The sequence below is a fragment of the Lissotriton vulgaris genome, chromosome 1_1 (genome assembly GCF_964263255.1).
Source record: "Lissotriton vulgaris chromosome 1_1, aLisVul1.2, whole genome shotgun sequence".
NCBI lineage: Eukaryota > Metazoa > Chordata > Amphibia > Caudata > Salamandridae > Lissotriton > Lissotriton vulgaris.
Genome location: NC_141685.1, coordinates 880,039,864 through 880,060,256, shown reverse-complemented (window position 1 = coordinate 880,060,256; position 20,393 = coordinate 880,039,864). Strand labels below are relative to the sequence as shown.

The 20,393-nt window shown below is 49.7% G+C and overlaps 1 protein-coding gene across 1 annotated transcript in view; it reads right to left on the bottom strand.

Moving 5' to 3' along the window:
- Nucleotides 1-20,393, bottom strand: part of PHETA2 (PH domain containing endocytic trafficking adaptor 2) — a 130,954-nt gene that overhangs the window by 90,667 nt on the left and 19,894 nt on the right. The window contains exon 2 of the mRNA XM_086958465.1: nucleotides 2,525-3,376. Within this exon, the coding sequence (XP_086814591.1) occupies nucleotides 2,567-3,355 (789 nt within the window). The 5' untranslated portion in view covers nucleotides 3,356-3,376 and the 3' untranslated portion in view covers nucleotides 2,525-2,566. The remainder of the gene's footprint in view (nucleotides 1-2,524; nucleotides 3,377-20,393) is intronic.

Here is a 20,393-nt window from a genome sequence, read left to right as displayed (position 1 = left end):
TCCCCAACCGTAGATATACCAATAGCCTCCCAGTCGGAGAAGCCAGACAGCCCTTATAGCTGGGGGAGTAGACCATTATGCCAGAGGCGCACTGCCTTTGTAAGTCTGTCCCACCTTCCCATTTGATGTAGTGATTCTTTCCAGATCTCAAATATTGTAGCAGTTGCCGGTGGCAGCACTTTTAGTGCCGGGCCTGCATAAAGAATTGTCTAGCATTGAATTTTCTTAGGACATTAACTTGAATTTCGAACATTCTTAAGACTATTGGCCTGATTTAGATCTTGGCGGATGGATTACTCAGTCACAATGGTGATGGATATCCCATCCCCTGAAATATAAATCTGTTATATCCTATGGGGTTTATATTTCGGCAGGCGGGATGTCTGTCATTGTTGTGACGGAGTAACCTGTCTACCAAGATTTAAATCAGGCCCTATATTTTCAAAGGTGTTACGGGGTCCGTACAGGCATCAGGGAACTATTCAGCGTTTATTACTTCAAAGAAATGTCCCACGGTGCAGAACTAGGACCACAGGTATGTAACCTTGCCTTCTCCAGTAATGGTATCTTTCATAGATTCACATGAGACTCTCTCTGTCTCCTTCTGAGGCAGAGGCTTAATTTATTTGGTAATACCTTTACTATTGTGCTGGGATATCTGAGAAATTGTGGACCTCCATGGGACGTGGAGTAATGAGCACTTTCACGTCATTGGTTGAGGTTTGGGCAGTGTCCAGTGAGGTGAATCTGCTCTTAAATAAACATTGCTTTGCACTTGGTCATAAACAGAATAGTGTTTACTGCCAAGTTAAATTAGACATGATTCCCAGTCTGACAAGGAGAATGTCTCAATAATATAAATCTATAAATGATCCCAATATTGGAAAGCTGTGGTAACAGGTAAGTATCTTATTTTTGTCCTATTGCAATTCATTGTGAAGGAGAGCTATATGTCTGTTATTTTGTATGGGTCCTGGGTGCTATGTTTGTAGGTGAACAAGAATTTCACACAATCTTGAATACAAAACATGATTACTCCATGAGAAGAGTTTTTTGAGTGAGAAACACTACTAAGGCCTGTGTAGAGGTATAGAATATTCATTTTTCTGTACACACGCTGGAATTCTGACTGTGGCCTGTGTAGCTGTGCCATGGCTTCCTCTGACATGAACAGAGATGGATGTACTGTAGCTTCCCCTATCCCTTCACCATAACTAGAGGCTTTATAGCGGTACAGTGGCTTCCTCTCTGTTAGAAATTGCTAACCTTGATTTGTGGATCCAATGAGAGTAATGCATGCTTCACACTTCATCATATCCGCTACAAGCTCAAAAGGATTGCATATGTTAGCTAGCTGTAGACCTGGGAATAGTGAGATAGAAATGATAGAGCAAACAGAGACAATGGAAATCACCACGCTGACTTGTCAGTTCTGCTGGACATGGACTTCAATCGGTCATAGTGATTATTTTCAGATTGTTTCTATATTTCTCCTAAATTTCTGACTGACTCTCTTGTGAAGTGTAGCATCTGCTATTTTTGAAAACCTTAACAGTAGTTACGCTTTCAATTCTTTATGTGTGTAATAAAAATGTAAGTTTTGGACTTCTTTAAAATTACACATCATAAACATTATATACACCTTGAGAATTAAGTATTATATTCATTACATTCATGTGCAAAAAATCTCAATCAGTTGCATTCAGTCCTTCATTTCAAATTCAGGAATTTATCAAATGGAATAGTATCTTAAAATAAATATCAAAGTCACTTCTTTAATACAGTAGCATCCTTGGAATAATTACCAGAACATAGTGATGGCTTCCAGAATGTGAAGCATCTGTGGACACAACACTCCTCATTTTGGTGTAGTTTTCAAAAGCAAGATCCCGGCTGCAGCAGTAAAACATCTTGTTTGTCTAGATGGCTGACGCAATTCTCTCACAACATGGGAGTTCAGGAATTGTGGGGAATGTAGTTTGGGCTTGATGCGTTCACATAGTGTGCCATCCAAGGGCTCAAACCCTATAGCCAAGTAGCGCCAATATTCCTTGTAAAGATCCAGCCTTTTCTTTCTTTAACTGAGCTAACGTAAGTGCACTCAAAGTATGATGCTGACGCACCCTCAGAGACGAAAGCCATTGTTGGCGACACTCTTGACCTACATCACTTACCTAATTCGGACCTATGGAGAAATATTTTGACATCTGATATCCTTGGCTCTCTTACTGCGGCCTGCAGATATGTATAGTGTATTCCTCTATCCCTGCACCCAGTATAGGACTTGTATGGAAGTAAAATGACTTCTACTATCTCAACAACTATGAATAGGGTCTGTGTATAGGTACTATTACATTCTGTAATCTTCTTAAAGGTATAATAACTTCCTCTATCACTAGAATCTAGTCTCGAAGGTATGGCTCTGATAATCCTGTACACCTGATTAGATCTATAGACACTGACCCACCTGAGTAGGACCTGTTAAGAAGGACAGAGTATTGTTCCCCAATCAGGGGTTTCTTACCTTGTGCAATTTCATGGTCATTTTGGCCTGCCGCCCAGCTGATTACACCTCTTCTGTTGCTCGGTTCTCCTTCCACCGCCTTCGCACTTCCTCTATCTCTTTTCCATACCACTCATGTAGTTTTGAGAAGCAGACGGTTCCAGGGCACACAGGACTTTCTAGCACAAGTGGAGTTGCTGTAGCCCCACCAGCTACTGTCATGCGGCGTCGTGGAGGTAGTGGCGGTGGTGATGCGCTTGGCTCCCAGCCACTTTCCTCTCGGTAGTCATTAGGCAGAGTCTTGGTGGATCCATAGGCATTTGAGGGTGTGTTTTCACCTTCTTCCACTAGTCTAGTTCTGTTCCCAGCTGTGCGGTGAGCTCCGGGTGGAGTGGAAACAGGACGGCGGCGACTGATTGCAACTCTGCGCTGGCTCCTTCTCTGCAAGGCTGGCCCTCGTTGCACCCTCCCCAGCTCCTGCTCCAGCTCCCGCACGACCAGCCGCATGTAGTCAAAGTTAGCTCGTGACAGTGTTTTCACCCAAGCCTCCATGTCCTCCTGAGTTTCGGCAGCCAGCACATATCCACGTGCTCCCATGCCTTGGAAGCGAATGGCAAAGGCAAAATCATCAGTTGAGTCACACAGCTCTATGGTACAGCCTTCCAGCACAATGACCCCCATAGGTGCTCGCGATGCCACCTCATCAAAGTAGAAGAGCAGGTTACCCTTCAGCACAAACCAAAGGCGGGTATAAGTACCGTGGCGCTCCCCCTTCTTGTACAGTAAACCAGTGCGGTCTGCTGGTGAACCGCTGGTGGCATAGTGGGCCAAGCTCCGTTCATTTAACTTCATGTTTGGTTGATCCTATGCTTCCTGCAAAGAGAGAAGAGAAGACAGGTGTAGATATGAGGTGACACTTCGTGTTCCTTCAGAACCCCTGGGAATCCATGATGTTTTATATTTTTAAGCTTTGTTTGTACTTCTTTATCATCCCTTCAACTCACATCCCGAACCAGGAGCTCGGGTTTTGGTCGTGTAGACATTTTTAATAGTGTATGAATCTTAGTTCCTTAGAAATGTTGAAAGTACTTTTATATTCAGCCAACTCGATTTCTAACCTGTACTAATTACCCCACCGTTTGTCCGGTGCTTGAAGTTTTCTAAATTGGTAGTAATACGTGAATAGCATGTTCACTTGCATCTCCATCCTGCTTGCATCATCTATACCTTTATTTTTTCCACTGGATTTGTTTGAAAAGTCCTAGGTATTTAAGTGGGAAGATAAAGACAACTTTTCCACACTTAATCTAATCTTTTTTTGTTTTTAGTGGGCTTGTGGCTCAGGACTCGAGGCTAACTTCTAACTCCTACATCATTAGTGGCCCCAGATGACTGTGTGCTATTAATTGCACAACATAAAATCTAGTACTTTTGGGGAGTCTGAATTTATTGAGTGCAATAAATGGCACCTACCACAAGGCTTCCCCTAATATTGGGAAATAACATGCAGATGTTGGTGCTTTTTGTATGCTCCACTATTATTTACCTTGGTGAAATTCTGAGCATGCAGACTGGTAATTAACAGGTGTGGTAAAATCAGCACTTCTTGTAATTGTGATCCCTGCACATACATGAATTTGTATATGGTTGACAAAATAACGAGATACGGATGAAGAACCTAGCTGTATAGATGGATTTGCATCAATAGGTGTTTAATGTCATCCAGAAAGGAAAAATGTCCTTTCTTGAGTCCCCTCACTCACCAGGGTTTACCCACGGTGACATGCTTCATCATAGGGGCCATCCCAACCCGCTGCGGGTTGACGCGTGCTGCGACTTGCGAGATACGTAGGAGCACTTTTGTGAGGATCTATGTGTAGTGCAGTGCTGTGTATGGAGTGGAGTGATTTAAAAATATCTAACTAGTGGGCGGAATTACTTTATTCTTGCTCCTAGCCGATATATTAAAAGTGGGGTGGTCTCTAGCTCAAACTGATGTGCAATGAGTCAGGAGTTCTTGAAGAGTCATTCTTCTAGGACTCCTGACTCATTGCATATCAGTGATGGTGTTACTTGTAGTACTGTCCCCTATGTGGTGATGTTCTCATGTACAGTATACAAAGGATGTTGAAACTTGAGAGACACAGAAATTACTGCAGTTGGTGAGCAGCTTCTTTTTTCTAAGCTGGGGTCAATACCCTGAGACTGTGCTGGTCTGGTTACCTGCACAGGGCCTCACAGATAGAATCTGCCCACCTGTTGCAGTGAGAAAGGCGATTGGGGAGGTTGAGTGCGACTGTGAGAGAAAACGTTCTCCAGTATTGGATCTTTCATAGATTCACATGCTTGAATCATTCCTTGACGTCAAAGTTGGAGCCCCATGGTACCATATTAAAACAATAGGTAATAGTATCATAGGTTATAATGGCAATGGACAGTCTTTTTAAGAGCCTAGCTGTGTTCTTTTTAAAGAGGTCCAAAATTGAGCTATAACCAATCAGACGACAACACTCTCAACAGCGGCTGATTACCTAAGACTTTCTACCTCACATCATGTGAAGGGAGTCTCGCTGAGCTCTGCTCAGTTTTTTCTTTATTTCAACTTCTGAAAAGCATCAACATATCTGATACTTTAAAGAAATAACTATTTAGATCCTGCAGATCTTTTTGCAAAAAAAGATTACATGTGGATGACCCACATAAATACTGCCTTTATTGCCTCCATATGACCTCAGCATAAAGTTAAGGATTGTAAGGTAGGTCACACTTTTTCCTCATCTAAAACACTTAAAGACAGAGAGGAGAGACTTCTGTTATGACTCCAAAAGCTAAGACGTACCTCTTCAGGTGAGGATAGTGATGCTTCTGATAGATCTCACAAGAGGAAATGGTCCCACAAACCAGGAAGGCAGAAACAACCAAAATTCTTCCCAACATGGGTTGCTAAAAGATAGTGATCAAAAGAAGAAACCACTAAAATTCTTCTCAAAATTGGCTTCCTGTGTAAGTCTTCTGAATGTCAGCATACCTCTTCAGAACCATCAACGAGGAGACTGACTATCAAGGTAAAGGAACTGTTGAGGAAATCTCCACCATCGACAACACTGTCGTCTAAAACCACTACACGAAGATTACCACTGTTTCATTGACGAGACCCGTGTCAAGGCAAATGACGACCATTTCCGCTGTCAATGCTCCAGTCCTGTTGACGAAGACATTATTTGTTTATTTTTTAAAGATTTATGAAGCGCGCAGCTACCCAACAGGGTTTCCCAGCACTGAGCAAAATGAGTGAGGTTGCAGCAGGATTGGCAAAGGGAGTTAGATCCGAATATAAAGGAGGGTCTTTCGTTTTTTACGAAAGGTTAAAAGGGACTAAGAGATCCTCAGTTCCAGAGGAAGAGAACTCCACAATTTAGGTCCCAGGTAGGAGAACGAGCGACCTCTCATACGGGTCGGCCGTACTCTAGGAACTGAAAAAAAAGACTGGCTGGCCGATCTCAATTGGCGGGGGGGTAGATAAGACTGGACAAGACTTTGAATGTTAGAGCGCGCCAAGCTATGCTGAAACATATAACATAGGGCCTTGGACTCAATCCGTTTGGTAACCCTAAGCCAGTGCAGCTGATGGAGCAGAAAAGAGACAGAGATGTGATGGGGAAGCCAAAAAAGCAGGCTAGCGGATGCATTTTGAATGATTTGAAGACGACGAACAGAAGCCTTGTCCGCGCCCAAGTAAAGTACATTGCCATAGTCTAGTCTGGAGATCACCAAAGCCTGCAGTACGGCTCTTTGGTCGGCAGATGGAATTAACCAGAGGATTTTCTTTAACCACTTAAGAACCGCAAAGCAAGTTGTGGTGACTCCAGACACTTGGGCTTCAAGAGAAAGCTTACCATCAATGGTAAAAACCAAGCAGGTAAAGGTCCCAAGGAGACGGGCCAATGACTAGCTCCCCAAAGTTTGGGATTGTTCCCCAGGACAAGGACCTCAGTCTTAGAGCTGTTCAACTTTAAGGCATTGCTGGACACTCATAAGGAAATGTTACTTAGTCCAAGCTGGAGTAGTGTGGGGTCCTGATGTTGAGCAGATGAAAGAGGGAAAATTATCTGAGTATCATCTGTGTGAAAGAAGATGGTCAAACCAAATTTTTCTGCGATGTCAGCCAAGGGGCGAACATAAAGGTTAAAAAGCAGAGGACTCAGAATCGAGCCCTGCTGTACTCCTGATGTTAAGTTTACTGAGTTTGATTCAGTTGGAAGTGAAAAGACCTAAAAGGGGCGATCCTCTAAAAAAGAGATCTGAAAGAAACAGGTTAGTGTTAGATTCCTTACCTTAGAATATCCCTAGGCGTCAGACTGGATGCGGAAAGTTTTCGTCAGCAGTACCCCTGCGCGTTGGTTGGCGTCGTCTGCGGGTCCGCCGTCGGCGTCGTGATCGCTGGGTTAACGTGGCTGGAGTACTTAGACAGCGCCCTCGCGCGCTGACGTCAGTTCTTCTTTTTCCACGCCAGCATGCGCAGATCTGGGAAGAGCGTACCCTTAGTCATTTTTACTAACTTTTTGGACATTATTTTCTATCTTTTTCGAGTCGACTCAAGTCCTGGTGCCAGTAGGGATGCCCGGGTTCAAGCCGTGTGACGCCTGTCACCGACTGATGTCGGTTACCGACCCCCACCGCCAGTGTCTCTACTGTTTGGGGGCCGACCACAATGACAAGTCATGCCCCGACTGCCGTGCCTTGAAGTCGAAGGCTTGGCGGGAGCGGTCCCGTAAGCTACTCGAGCTCCGGCAGTCGGCTCCGCGCCACTCGTGGTCCCAGTCGAGGAGGAGGTTGAGGGACCAGTTGCAGAGCCGGAGTCACTCGGGTAAGTCGAGGTATGGCAAAAAGAAGTAGATGAAACACTATCGTTCTTCGACCTCCCCTCGCCGGTCGCGCAACTTGGCTGAGGGTTTAGGTGGTGCCGCCCTCGTGGCACCGGCGGAGCCTGCCCAGTCGCATCCAGCCCCACACCCTCCGGTCCCTGGGCTTAGTGCGACTCTGGAGCAGATTTGAGACTTCCCTGTGGCCATAAGGACTCTCTTTGCGCCGTCGAGACCTGCTGGCACGCCTTCGGGCACACGGATCTGACTGTGCATCCTAGCTCTATGTTGCCGGCGACTTCGGTCCCGGCATCGCAGGACCTCGTGGGATCCAGGCCTGGGTCCCGGTTGATGCCGGTTTTCCTCACGACTCCTCCGCTGGCGCCGACCCCCTCTGAGCCACCTCCGGCGCCGTCTTCGGGCGACGCCGGCCACAGTTTCAGTCCCGGGACGGGCTCGACGTCGGACCGGCGCCGTCTCCGATGCCACCTATAGTTGTTCACCTATCCCCCGGCCTTGAGCTCCCTGCAGCGGCTGTGAGGACTAACCTCCTCACCGAGGTGCTTCAACCGACAGTAAGCTCTTCGGAGCCTCTACTGCAGTTTAATGAGGCCCTCACTGACGTTCTGATGGGTACTTGGTCCAAGCCCACCACAGTCCCTCCTGTGGATCAGAACGTGACCCGGCGCCACCGCCCAGCTCCGGGCGACCCCTGCTTTCTGTCCGTACATCCCACCCCTGAGGAGAGTCTGGTTATCCAGGCCTCCACGCCCCAAACCGCCTTCCCGTCCGCACCTCTGGACTGGGACTCAAAAAGACTGGAACAGTTTGGCAAGAAACTGTTTACCTCCATCAGGCTAGGGTTGCGGTCCATTAATACCGCATGCCTTTTGGACCGTTACACCCACTCTCTGTGGGATACGGTGGCAGAAGTGCTGCCCCAGTGTCCGGAGGAGGCCAGGACACAGCTCGCCCAGGCTCTTGCTGAGTGGTGGGATGCAGCATGGTATTCCATTCGATATGGACTTGACACCACGGACTCGCTGGGCAGAGCGATTGCAACGACGGTGGTGATTCGTCGTCACGCCTGGCTGAGGTCCACAAACTTTTCTGGGGATGTCCAGAGCACTCTAACCTCATAGATGCTATTAAACATTCCTCCCCAGTGCTGCGCTGTCCATTGGAACTAGTGCTGAATGGACGTCCAATGGTCGTGCGCAGCACTGGGGAGGTAGTGCTGCCGTCGGCCAATGCACCGAGGCAGCACTTAAGGGGCTAATGGAAATGCCTTTTGATGGCCTTCGCCTCTTTGGCGACAAGGCAGATAGTGCGCTGGAGCGCTTTAAGGACTCCAGGGCTACGGCCAAGTCCTTGGGCCTGTCAGCCCAGCGCCAGCAAACTTCTGCTTTTCGCCCCTTTCGTGGCCAAGGAAGGGGCACCCCCACACGTTCGTCCAGCCACAGGCCGCAGAACCAGCCTCAACGCAGTCGCAGACGTGCATTCCGCCGGGGTGGAGCAGGAGGACAGAGGGCCGGTCAGTCCACATCCGCTCCCGCAGCATCTGCCTCAAACCTTCCTAGTCTGAGCTTTCAGGCCCATTCCACGCCATTAGGAGGCAGAGTTCTCCATCACCTGCTCCACTGGCGTGCCATCACTTCGGACAGGTGAGTGCTGCAAATGGTCCGAAGCGCCTACTCCCTCCCCTTCGAGATGACCCCTCCAGCCATGCCACCGCAGTACCACCGCATGTCGGGGGATCACTTGCAACTTCTGCAGGAGTGAGTTACGGCGCTCTTGGCCAAGGGGGCCATTGAGCATGTTCCTGGCCCAGAAGGAGGGTGGGGTTGTTACTCTCACTACTTTCTGGTTCCCAAGAAGGACGAAGGGGGCCTGCACCCTATCTAGGACCTCAGGACCGTCAACGGCTTCCTCCGGAAGGAGAAGTTCAAGATGCTGATGTTACCTCAGGTTTTGTCTGCCCTAGACCCTGGAGACTGGATGGTAGTGTTGGACTTCCAGGGCGCTTATTTCCACATTCCTGTCCTGCTGGCCCACCGGCATTACCTGCAGTTCATGGTAGGCCACGAGCACTTTCAGTTTATCATGCTCCCCTTTGGCCTCACCAATGCCCCTCGGGTGTTCACGAAAGTGATGGCGGTGGTCGGGGCTCATCTGCGCAGATTAGGGGTTCCAGTCTTCCCCTATCTCGACGACTGGTTGTTGAAGGCGGGCTCGCCCCAAACAGTCGTCTCCCACCTCCAGACTACAGCCGACCTCCTGCATTCGCTGGGGCTCTCCACCAACGTGCCAAAGTCACATCTGAGTCCCTCCCAGAAGCTGCTCTTCATCAGAGCGGTTGTGGACTCGACCAGTTTCAGGTTTATCCTCCCAATCAGCGGGTTCGGGATATTCAGGCTCTGATTCCAATCTTTCAGCCTTTATCCCGAGCTTCGTCAGGATGGCCCTACAGCTGCTGGGTCTGATGGCCTCCTGCATCCTGCTGGTACATCATTTCAGGTGGCGGATGCGGGCTCTGCAGTGGGACCTGAAGTTCCAGTGGGCACAACATCAGGGCAACCTATCCGACCACGTCCTGATCTCGGAAGGCACTGCAATACAGTTGCAGTGGTGACTCACGGACCGCGATTGGGTCAGTGGCAGATCCTTCTCCCTACCCCAACCAGAGCGCACAGTGGTAACGGATGCATCCCTCCTGGGATGAGGGGCCACATGGGAGAGGCAGAGATCAGAGGCCTCTGGTCTCTGGCTGAGTCCCGGCTCCATATCAACCTTCTGGAGCTGCGGGCGATCCAACTTGCACTGAAGGCATTCCTTCCCTCTGTCCGGGGAAGTGCAGTGCAGACAACACCACTGCCATGTGGTACTGCAACAAACAGGGCGGGGTGGGGTCGTGGACCCTTTGTCAGGAGGCTCTGCGCCTCTGGACATGGCTAGAATATCAGGGCATCACCCTGGTGGTTCAACATCTGGCAGGTTCTGTAAACGCCAGCGCGGACTAACTCAGCCGTCGGTGCATGATGGATCACGAGTGGCGTCTGAACTCAGACGTGGCGCAAGGTCACTTGAAGCAGTAGGAAGAGCCTTCGTTAGATCTATTCGCCACCTAAAAGAGCGCACTATCGCATCAGTTCTGCGCTTTGGAATTTCCAAGGCGGCACTCGCTCGGAAACGCTTTTCGTCGCAATTGGAGTTGCGGTCTGTTATACGCCTTTTCACCTATACCACTTCTGCCCAGAGTACTGAAGATCAGGCACGACCGGGCCCAAGTCAACCATGTGGCTCCGGATTGGGCACGAAGATACTGGTATCCCGAGCTACTCAGTCTGTCAATCGATCCCCCGATTCGACTGCCTCTTCAGGAGGATCTTCTGTCGCAGCAACAGGGGATGGTCCTTCACCCGAACCTGTCCAACCTCCACCTCCATGCGTGCAGATTGAGCGGCGGAAGTTGATGCCATTTGACTTGCCTCCTGAAGTCTGTGATGTCATTCTGGCAGCCAGGCGTCCCTCCACAAAATCGGTCTACGCCTGCAGGTGGAACAAATTTGTGGCATGGTGCCCAGTAAAGGCTGTGAATCCCCTTTCCGCCCCTCTTTCTGGGGTTCTCCTCTTTCTTCTTTCCCTGGCCCAGCAGGGCTCTGCTCTGGGCATCATCAGGGGATATCTTTCAGCTGTTTCAGCCTTCTTGAGGCTTCCTGATCAGCCTGGTGTTAACCTATCTGCTTTCCTGGTTGCAATCACCTCTGCCAGAGAGTGAGTGAGCTCCAGACTCTTTCTTCTAGGCCTCCTTTCCTCTCTTTCCATCCGGACAAGGTTGTTCTGAGGACTCGTCCATCTTTTATACCCAAGGTGGTTACTGCCTTTTACATCGGCCAGACCATTACCTTGCCCACCTTCTTTCCACCTCTGCATCCTTCGAAAGAGGAAGAGAGGCTCCACCGTCTGGACCTAAAACGCGCACTTTCCTTTTACCTAAGCCGCACACAAAAGTTCCGGGTGGACAACCAACTTTTTGTTGGCTACGTGGGCGCTAAGAAAGGACGGGTGGTGCACAAACGGACCATCTCTCGGTGGGTCGTTTTGTGCATCAAGATCTGTTATTCCTTGGCTAAAAATGATTCTCCTGAGGGGCTGCGCGCCCATTCCACTCGGGCCACAGCGGCTACTACTGCCTTGGGATGGGTAGTCCCTTTGCAGGACATTTGTCAGGCAGCTGCGTGGGCCTCGCTGCACACGTTTGCCAAGCATTACTACCTGGACAGTCAAGTCCGGAGGGACGGCTTCTTTGGACGTTCTGTTCTCCAAGACTTTCTGATTTGATTTTGGTTCGCAGACCCACCACCGGGGTTGGTATTGCTGGGGTATCTATTCTAAGGTAAAGAATCTAACACTAACGTGTTTCTTTCGGATGCACAAGTAACTTACCTTCGGTAACGATATATCTGTAAGAAACATTAGTTAGTGTTAGATTCCTTACCGCCCCACCCATCCTCCCCGTTCTGCGTACCGATATCTAGGGTTAAGGACATCCCTTTATGGGCCCTAATTTCATGGCACCAGTGTCGGTTTCTTGCATGGCTCTGAGTTCCTGGCGTGGAAAGCTATGTACAGAACTGACGTCAGCGAGCGAGGGCGGTGTCTAAGTTCTCCAGCAACGCCATCCCGGCGATCACGATGCCGACGACGGACGCAGAGCCCCAGACAACGCCTACCGATGCGCGAGGGTACTGCTGACGAAAACTTTACAGTTCCAGTCTGGCGCCTGGAGATATTCTAAGGTAAGGAATCTAACACTAACTAATGTTTCTTACAGATATATCGTTACCGAAGGAAAGTAACTTGTGCGTCAGCCACTGCAAGGTCATACCTACAATGCCTGCGGCTTTAAGGCAATCCACCAGGATGGAATGAGCGACTGTGTCGAAGGCAGCGCTCAAATCCAACATGATAAGTGCTGCCGTTTCCTCCCAATCAAGCTGCTGCCTGAGGTCCTCTGTCACCCCAAGCATAGCTGATTCAGTGCGATGACCAGGAAGAAAACCCGACTGTGAAGGATAGAATAATTTGTGCAATGTCATATGTGTGGAGAGTTTAGAATTGATGTGTCTTTCCAATATTTTGGAAAATGTTGAAAGGTGAGATATGTGTCGGTAATTTGACCAACAGAGGGGTCCAGGCCGGTCTATTTCAGTAGAGGGCTCACAAGTGCGTGTTTCCAAATTCGAGGTACCTGCCCATAATTTAAGGAGGAATTGAGAAGAGTGAGAATCACACCAACGGCAGACTCATCCAAAAGTCTGAGCTTAGATGGAGGGAGCGGATCAAGTGGGGAACCGGATTTAAGAGTTCCCAGTAAATTTTATTTATTTATTTATTTTTTACACTTATAGAGCGCACTGATACCAGTCGGCGTCCTGGCGCTGAAGTGATAATTCCAGAGAAGCCGAAAATCTAGGTACTTATTGGGAGAAGAGCCATGTCTTTAGATCTTTCCTGAATGCCAGGAGATTTTTATTGAGTTTGAGGGAGAGAGGGAGGGAATTCCACGCCAACGCAGCTCCCCTGACAAAACTCCTTCCACCCCAGCGTGCCCTCTTGATCCGAGTGGTTTTGACCAGCCCAAGACTGGCCGACCTCAGTTGTCTACCTGGTCTGTACCACTGAAAAAGATCTTGAAGGAACAATGGGCCAAGACTATGTAGTGCCTTAAAGACAATACAGAGGGCCTTGAACCTAATTCGCTTCCGTACCGGAAGCCAGTGCAGTTTATCCAACTCCTTGGAGACTGAGGAAAACTTGGGCAATCCCCCAATCAAGCGGGCGGCCGCATTTTGTAGAACTTGAAGCTTGTTGAGCACCCCCTGTTGTGCCTCGAGAAAAAGGCTATTACAATAGTCGATGCGTGAGAGAACGAGGGCTGTCACCACCGTCTTTCTACTGCCCTCAGGAAGGTAGGGTAGAACCTTTCTGATAATTCTCAGAGTGCAATGTACTGAGGAACTCAGCGCATTGACTTGGAGTTTGAAGGTGAGAAGGTTGTCAATAACGACCCCCAAATTCTTCACCTTTGAAACGGGGATAGGAGGAGACCCCATATCAGTGGGCCACCAGTTAGGGCTCCAAAGATTAGTACTTGGGCCAAAGATGATCACCTCAGTCTTTGATGAATTCAATTTTAAACAGCTTTTTGCCATCCAGGAGCTGACTGCAGACATGCAATCCTGAAACCTGCCTGCCACCTCCCTCTCAGTTCCCGGGAGCACCGAGACCACAATCTGGGTGTCATCGGCGTATGATGTTAACTCGAACCCGAAGGATCTGATTACTGGGGCGAGAGCGGCTACGTAGATGTTGAATAAAGTGGGGCTTAGGGAGGACCCCTGCAAGACCCCCCCCGGGAGCTCGAAAGGTCTTGATTCGTACTCCCCCATGGCCACCACTTGTACCCGCTCAGTTAAAAAGGCCTCCAAGAGCTTGAGTGCTTGGCCTCGGACCCCGCAGCCCTCCAGCCGATCTAGCAACAGTGCATGGTGGACAGTATCGAAGGCCGCTGACAGGTCTAAAAGGATCAGCACTGCCTGGCCCCCTTCGTCAAGCACCTTCCGGATCTCCTCTGTGGATTTAATCAGAGCTGTCTCGGTGCTGTGACCCTCTCTGAAACCATGTTGGGCTGAGTCAAGACCTTTTGAATTGCGCAGGAAGGAACAGAGTTGGGAATTCATAATTTTCTCAACCAATTTCGCCGGCAGTGGCAACCTGGATATTGGTCTATAGCTGTTAGGGTCCGCAATGTCAAGGGAGGGTTTTTTGAGGAGCGGGCTGATTGAGGCCCGTTTCCAAATCTTAGGGAAGTTCCCTTTCTCAAACATTAAATTGAAAATCCCGGCCAGTTGGTTCGCGATAGGAACAGCCGCCAGTTTTGCAATAGAAGTGGGGCAAGGATCGTAAGGTGAACCTGATTTGGTGGCCAGCAACAGTTTTGCTACTTCCTCTGCCTCTACAGGGTTAAAGGTCGAGAGAGTAGCCCCCGTGGATCCCGCATGAGTGTTCCTGTGGGGAGTTTCAAGGAGGCTCTGGGCCACCTGGGGTTCAAGAGAGGTAAATATCACCTGAACTTTATTCTGAAAGAACTTTGCTAAGGACTCACAGAGTTCTGGATTAGGCGGGACCATCACCGCCTTAGGAGAGGCCAAACTGGTGACTGTATCGAAAAGTTCTTTTGTTGAGTTCTTAGCCTTCTCAATACGGTCCGTAAAATAGACCCTCTTAGCTTGCCTGATCTCATCTTTATAGGCCCTTTGGCCGGCCTTAAGTCTCTCCTTGTCAGGCTCAGAATAGCTGGTCCTCCAAATCCGTTCTAGTTTTTTGCATGCTATTTTGGCTTCTCTGAGGACGTCCGAGTACCAGGGGGCTGATGGCGCCAACCTAGTGGGCCGACATCGTTTGGGGGGTGCCAGCTTGAGGCAAGCATGATCAATCCAGTCTGTGTACTCGGAAGTAGCTGTGCTTACGTCTGTCGGTCGGGCCGGGCCAGAGGCCAGAAGCAACTCCTCCAAGTCAGTTCCATTGATGTTTTTCCAAGGCCTACACATCCTGCTAGTTTGCCCCTCACCTGTCACTGTTTTAGCCTGAGAACTAAGGATGGCGAACCGCACCACCCCATGGTCTGTCCAGGGTAGTGGTTCGGCTTTTTGGAACATTAGATCGGAACTGTTAGTAAAGATTCCATCTAAAGTGTGACCAGCCTGATGGGTTGGCCCTGCTACCGACTGGATCAAACCCACTACAGACATTACGTCTAATAAGGCCAAGGTATCTGAGTCAGCGGGATCTTCCAAATGGAAGTTAAAATCCCCCAGAACAGTAAAGGAGTCCGCCCCAACCGCCTCCTCTAAAATACTGCCAACGGTTTCGAGAAAGCGGGACTTCGCCCCAGGGGGTCTGTAAAGCAGGCATCCCTTAAAGGAGTAATGGTTGGAGAGATCCAGCTTAAACCCCAGGGCCTCACACGCCCCGGAGGAAGCTGGAAAGAAGTGCCCTTGGATGGATGTGTGATAAATAATGGCCACCCCTCTTTTTTGGTCTATCCAAGACGAAGTTAAGGAAATTAGGCGGTGTTGCTTTTACCAGGTCAGGACCTGAAGCTGCGTCCGTCCAAGTCTCAGTGACAAAGGCAATTTGTGCGTTTGAGTCAAGAATCAGATCCGCACACTCCATACTGTGCTTTACCAGAGACCTAGCGTTAATTAATATACAATTAATGGTTATTTTTCCTCGTCTGTTCGTCTGCATGGGGGTCTGAGTGAGGGCTCTTATTCTGTCCCCAGTAATAGGAGGGAACATAACTTTACAAGAGAAACAACAGTGTAACCCCACCTGTAGATCTTTATCCGGGGCCATCCTCGGACATCCACTCATCAGAATGTTCCCCCCCAATTCCCAGAGCTGCTTATGATCATAGCACAATCTCTTACTGGGGTCTGGCGGAAATTTGGCAGGGGTTGTGGCGCTGGGCGCGGGCCCGGCGCGGACGGGTGCAGACGGGCCCGCCTTTGGCGCGCCGCCGGCGCGCCCGCTGCGCCCGCCCGCTGCGCGGGCGAGATCTCGTGATCATTTTATGGGGCGTGAGAAGGGCGTGAGGCTGCGAGAACTAGTCCGCAGACCTTCCCCTCCCTCCAAGATGGCGGTTTCTGTGCCCCCTTCCGCGTCAGCGTCCAATCGGCTGTGCGGAGGGTCGGGAGATGACACCAGGACAATCCGAGGAACCGGGGCCCCCCGCCTGCGTTTGTAAGCAGGGCTAAAGTGACATGTGCAGGTTAAAATCCGGGTCAGTAATCCACAATTAGCAACAGTTTTAAAATCAGATGTAAAATCAGCGTGAGAACAAATACAATCGTGCAAATCCCAAAGTACAAAACATTAGCTCAAACTCCAGCCCTAAGCCCCCGGCTTTCCGCCTCAGGGGAATATCAGTAGTGAGCGCTGCACGGAGCTGCTAAATTTATACCTCCGGGAGAGCGGGAGGCTGCGAGAACTAGTCCGCAGACCTTCCCCTCCCTCCAAGATGGCGGTTTCTGTGCCCCCTTCCGCGTCAGCGTCCAATCGGCTGTGCGGAGGGTCGGGAGATGACACCAGGACAATCCGAGGAACCGGGGCCCCCCGCCTGCGTTTGTAAGCAGGGCTAAAGTGATATGTGCAGGTTAAAATCCGGGTCAGTAATCCACAATTAGCAACAGTTTTAAAATCAGATGTAAAATCAGCGTGAGAACAAATACAATCGTGCAAATCCCAAAGTACAAAACATTAGCTCAAACTCCAGCCCTAAGCCCCCGGCTTTCCGCCTCAGGGGAATATCAATGAAGGAAGGTGAAATCAGCCACGTCTACTAGTATACTGTCGACTAAGCCATCGTCAATAAAGCAATCATCGTCTGCACCACTGTCGACGATACTGTTGTCTGCGTCACCACCGTCGACGAGACTATCACCATCGGACACACCACCATCGCACACGAACCTGCAGGCAACCAAACCCTATATTCCATCATCAACAACATAGTCGATGGCACCATTGAAAATGATAAAGATCACAAAGACCTTCTTAAGGCCTCAAGACACTTCCCCCTGCAAGGTTTCACCATATTCTCCTAGTAACTGACTGGATCTGACAATTCAGAGGATGAAGGACCATTTGGCAATGTACACAGTTCTTCTGAATTACAGATAAAATGACGATGCGGAAGGAGAACAGTGTTATTATGGGAATTAGGCGGTGTTGCTTTTACCAGGTCAGGACCTGAAGCTGCGTCCGTCCAAGTCTCAGTGACAAAGGCAATTTGTGCGTTTGAGTCAAGAATCAGATCCGCACACTCCATACTGTGCTTTACCAGAGACCTAGCGTTAATTAATATACAATTAATGGTTATTTTTCCTCGTCTGTTCGTCTGCATGGGGGTCTGAGTGAGGGCTCTTATTCTGTCCCCAGTAATAGGAGGGAACATAACTTTACAAGAGAAACAACAGTGTAACCCCACCTGTAGATCTTTATCCGGGGCCATCCTCGGACATCCACTCATCAGACTGTTCCCCCCCAATTCCCAGAGCTGCTTATGATCATAGCACAATCTCTTACTGGGGTCTGGCGGAAATTTGGCAGGGGTTGTGGCGCTGGGCGCGGACGGGCGCAGACGGGCCCGCCTTTGGCGCGCCTTTGGCGCGCCGCCGGCTTGCCCGCTGCGCCCGCCCGCTACGCGGGCGAGATCTCGTGATCATTTTATGGGGCGTGAGGAGGGCGTGAGGCTGCGAGAACTAGTCCGCAGACCTTCCCCTCCCTCCAAGATGGCGGTTTCTGTGCCCCCTTCCGCGTCAGCGTCCAATCGGCTGTGCGGAGGGTCGGGAGATGACACCAGGACAATCCGAGGAACCGGGGCCCCCCGCCTGCGTTTGTAAGCAGGGCTAAAGTGATATGTGCAGGTTAAAATCCGGGTCAGTAATCCACAATTAGCAACAGTTTTAAAATCAGATGTAAAATCAGCGTGAGAACAAATACAATCGTGCAAATCCCAAAGTACAAAACATTAGCTCAAACTCCAGCCCTAAGCCCCCGGCTTTCCGCCTCAGGGGAATATCAGTAGTGAGCGCTGCACGGAGCTGCTAAATTTATACCTCCGGGAGAGCGGGAGGCTGCGAGAACTAGTCCGCAGACCTTCCCCTCCCTCCAAGATGGCGGTTTCTGTGCCCCCTTCCGCGTCAGCGTCCAATCAGCTGTGCGGAGGGTCGGTAGATGACACCAGGACAATCCGAGGAACCGGGGCCCCCCGCCTGCGTTTGTAAGCAGAGCTAAAGTGATATGTGCAGGTTAAAATCCGGGTCAGTAATCCACAATTAGCAACAGTTTTAAAATCAGATGTAAAATCAGCGTGAGAACAAATACAATCGTGCAAATCCCAAAGTACAAAACATTAGCTCAAACTCCAGCCCTAAGCCCCCGGCTTTCCGCCTCAGGGGAATATCAATGAAGGAAGGTGAAATCAGCCACGTCTACTAGTATACTGTCGACTAAGCCATCGTCAATAAAGCAATCATCGTCTGCACCACTGTCGACGATACTGTTGTCTTCGTCACCACCGTCGACGAGACTATCACCATCGGACACACCACCATCGCACACGAACCTGCAGGCAACCAAACCCTATATTCCATCATCAACAACATAGTCGATGGCACCATTGAAAATGATAAAGATCACAAAGACCTTCTTAAGGCCTCAAGACACTTCCCCCTGCAAGGTTTCACCATATTCTCCTAGTAACTGACTGGATCTGACAATTCAGAGGATGAAGGACCATTTGGCAATGTACCCAGTTCTTCTGAATTACAGATAAAATGACGATGCGGAAGGAGAACAGTGTTATTATGGGAATTAAAGCACCGGTACCCATACTACCATGATTATCCAACCTTGCCAAGTGAAGTTCAAGTACTCCTTTCATTGGTACAAGATCTACAGGATATGATCCAAGATTACCATAGGAGGGTCCCGGAACCTACCTACAATCAACCAGCACCACCTCCTCCACTTACACCTGTCCCAGCAGCACCAGGAATTCCTCCCCCACCATTGACACCAAGAATGACACCAGCCTCTAATATTGTCTCACCACCAAGGGATTATCCATCCTCATTTGACAATGATAGGAAATAGGGTGAGATTCACGACATCCTCCCATGATGAATGGGATAATAATGTGGGACCCACTTCATCGCCACCAGCACCACATCCCTCGAAATCCCCTCCTGAGGGCATCAGGGGTTTCCATAACTTAAGGAAAGAGCTGCAGCACGGTCTGACTTGCCTGTTTCTGTGAAGCAATCCAATTGCTCCCTTTATGACTTTAAGGTGCAAGTACACAAGTCTGTCTGAGCTATGCCAATAATTGACCAAATTTGGGAAGAAGGCGTTAAACTAATGAAGACCCCGGCATTAGTAGAAGCTGTTGCGCCATGCATCGACAAAAAATAAAAGCGCCAAGAGGACTCTCCTGCTTGCCTCATTGGACATCCCAAAGCAGATTCAGTGGTTTCACAAGTGGCGCAGCGGCACTCAAAGAATCCTACTCCTCTGATTTCTGCTCCACCTGACAAAAAGGCAGACACCTAGATGACATTGGGAAATACTTCTCCACTATGTCTGCCATTACACTTTGTGCTGCCAACTCTTTAGCCATCTTAGGCTATTGACAAATGTGGCTCAACATCGGCACCTTGTTGGATCTAGTGCCTGAAGACAGGAAGTCCGCGGCAAAGATGATACTGCAAGAATGTGAACGCACATCTTCTGAAATTATTGATTGTGTGATGGATATTGCTCCCATTGGCCGTCTCATCGACGGCGTCCAAGATGGCGGAGTGAGGGCGTCCTAGAGTGCAGCAGCCGTCAAGGCTTCCACTGATCCACCCTTCCTAACTCCTTTTGGGACCGAAAGTTTAGAAGAACCGCTCTCTGGATTCTTTTTCTGTTCCTATCCCCGGGATGCAAGCTGAAATTCTAGACCACAGAGTTAACGAAGCACTTACCGGTTCACCGGCTCACCGATTGATCGGGGCTCACCTCGGCGTTAGGCGCTAGTTTCCGCGGATAAGCGGATAAGCTCTCAGGTGATTGGCGGCGCCTCACTGCTTTCCTGCTCCAGCGTTTAGGAGAAACTCCGAATGCTGTGGATCTGGCTGGCTCGGCACCCCTTGCAGCTGGTGAGGCAATCAATCCGGCGTCAGACTCGCTTTACTCGCGGGTCAGTTCGCGGCTGGTCGGGGCTCTGGATTGGGCGTGGACGGTCGTCCCAGACCTCTGCTGCAGGTGAGCTCGATCTGCGGGAGAAAATGGCCCGAAGAACGTGCCCAGGTCCACCCGAGCGAACAAAGCAGCGGCGGCGTCTAAGATCTTGGATACTCCAGCGGTACCTGCTGTGACCTCGGCTCTTGCGGCTTCATCGGCTCCCATTGTAGGGG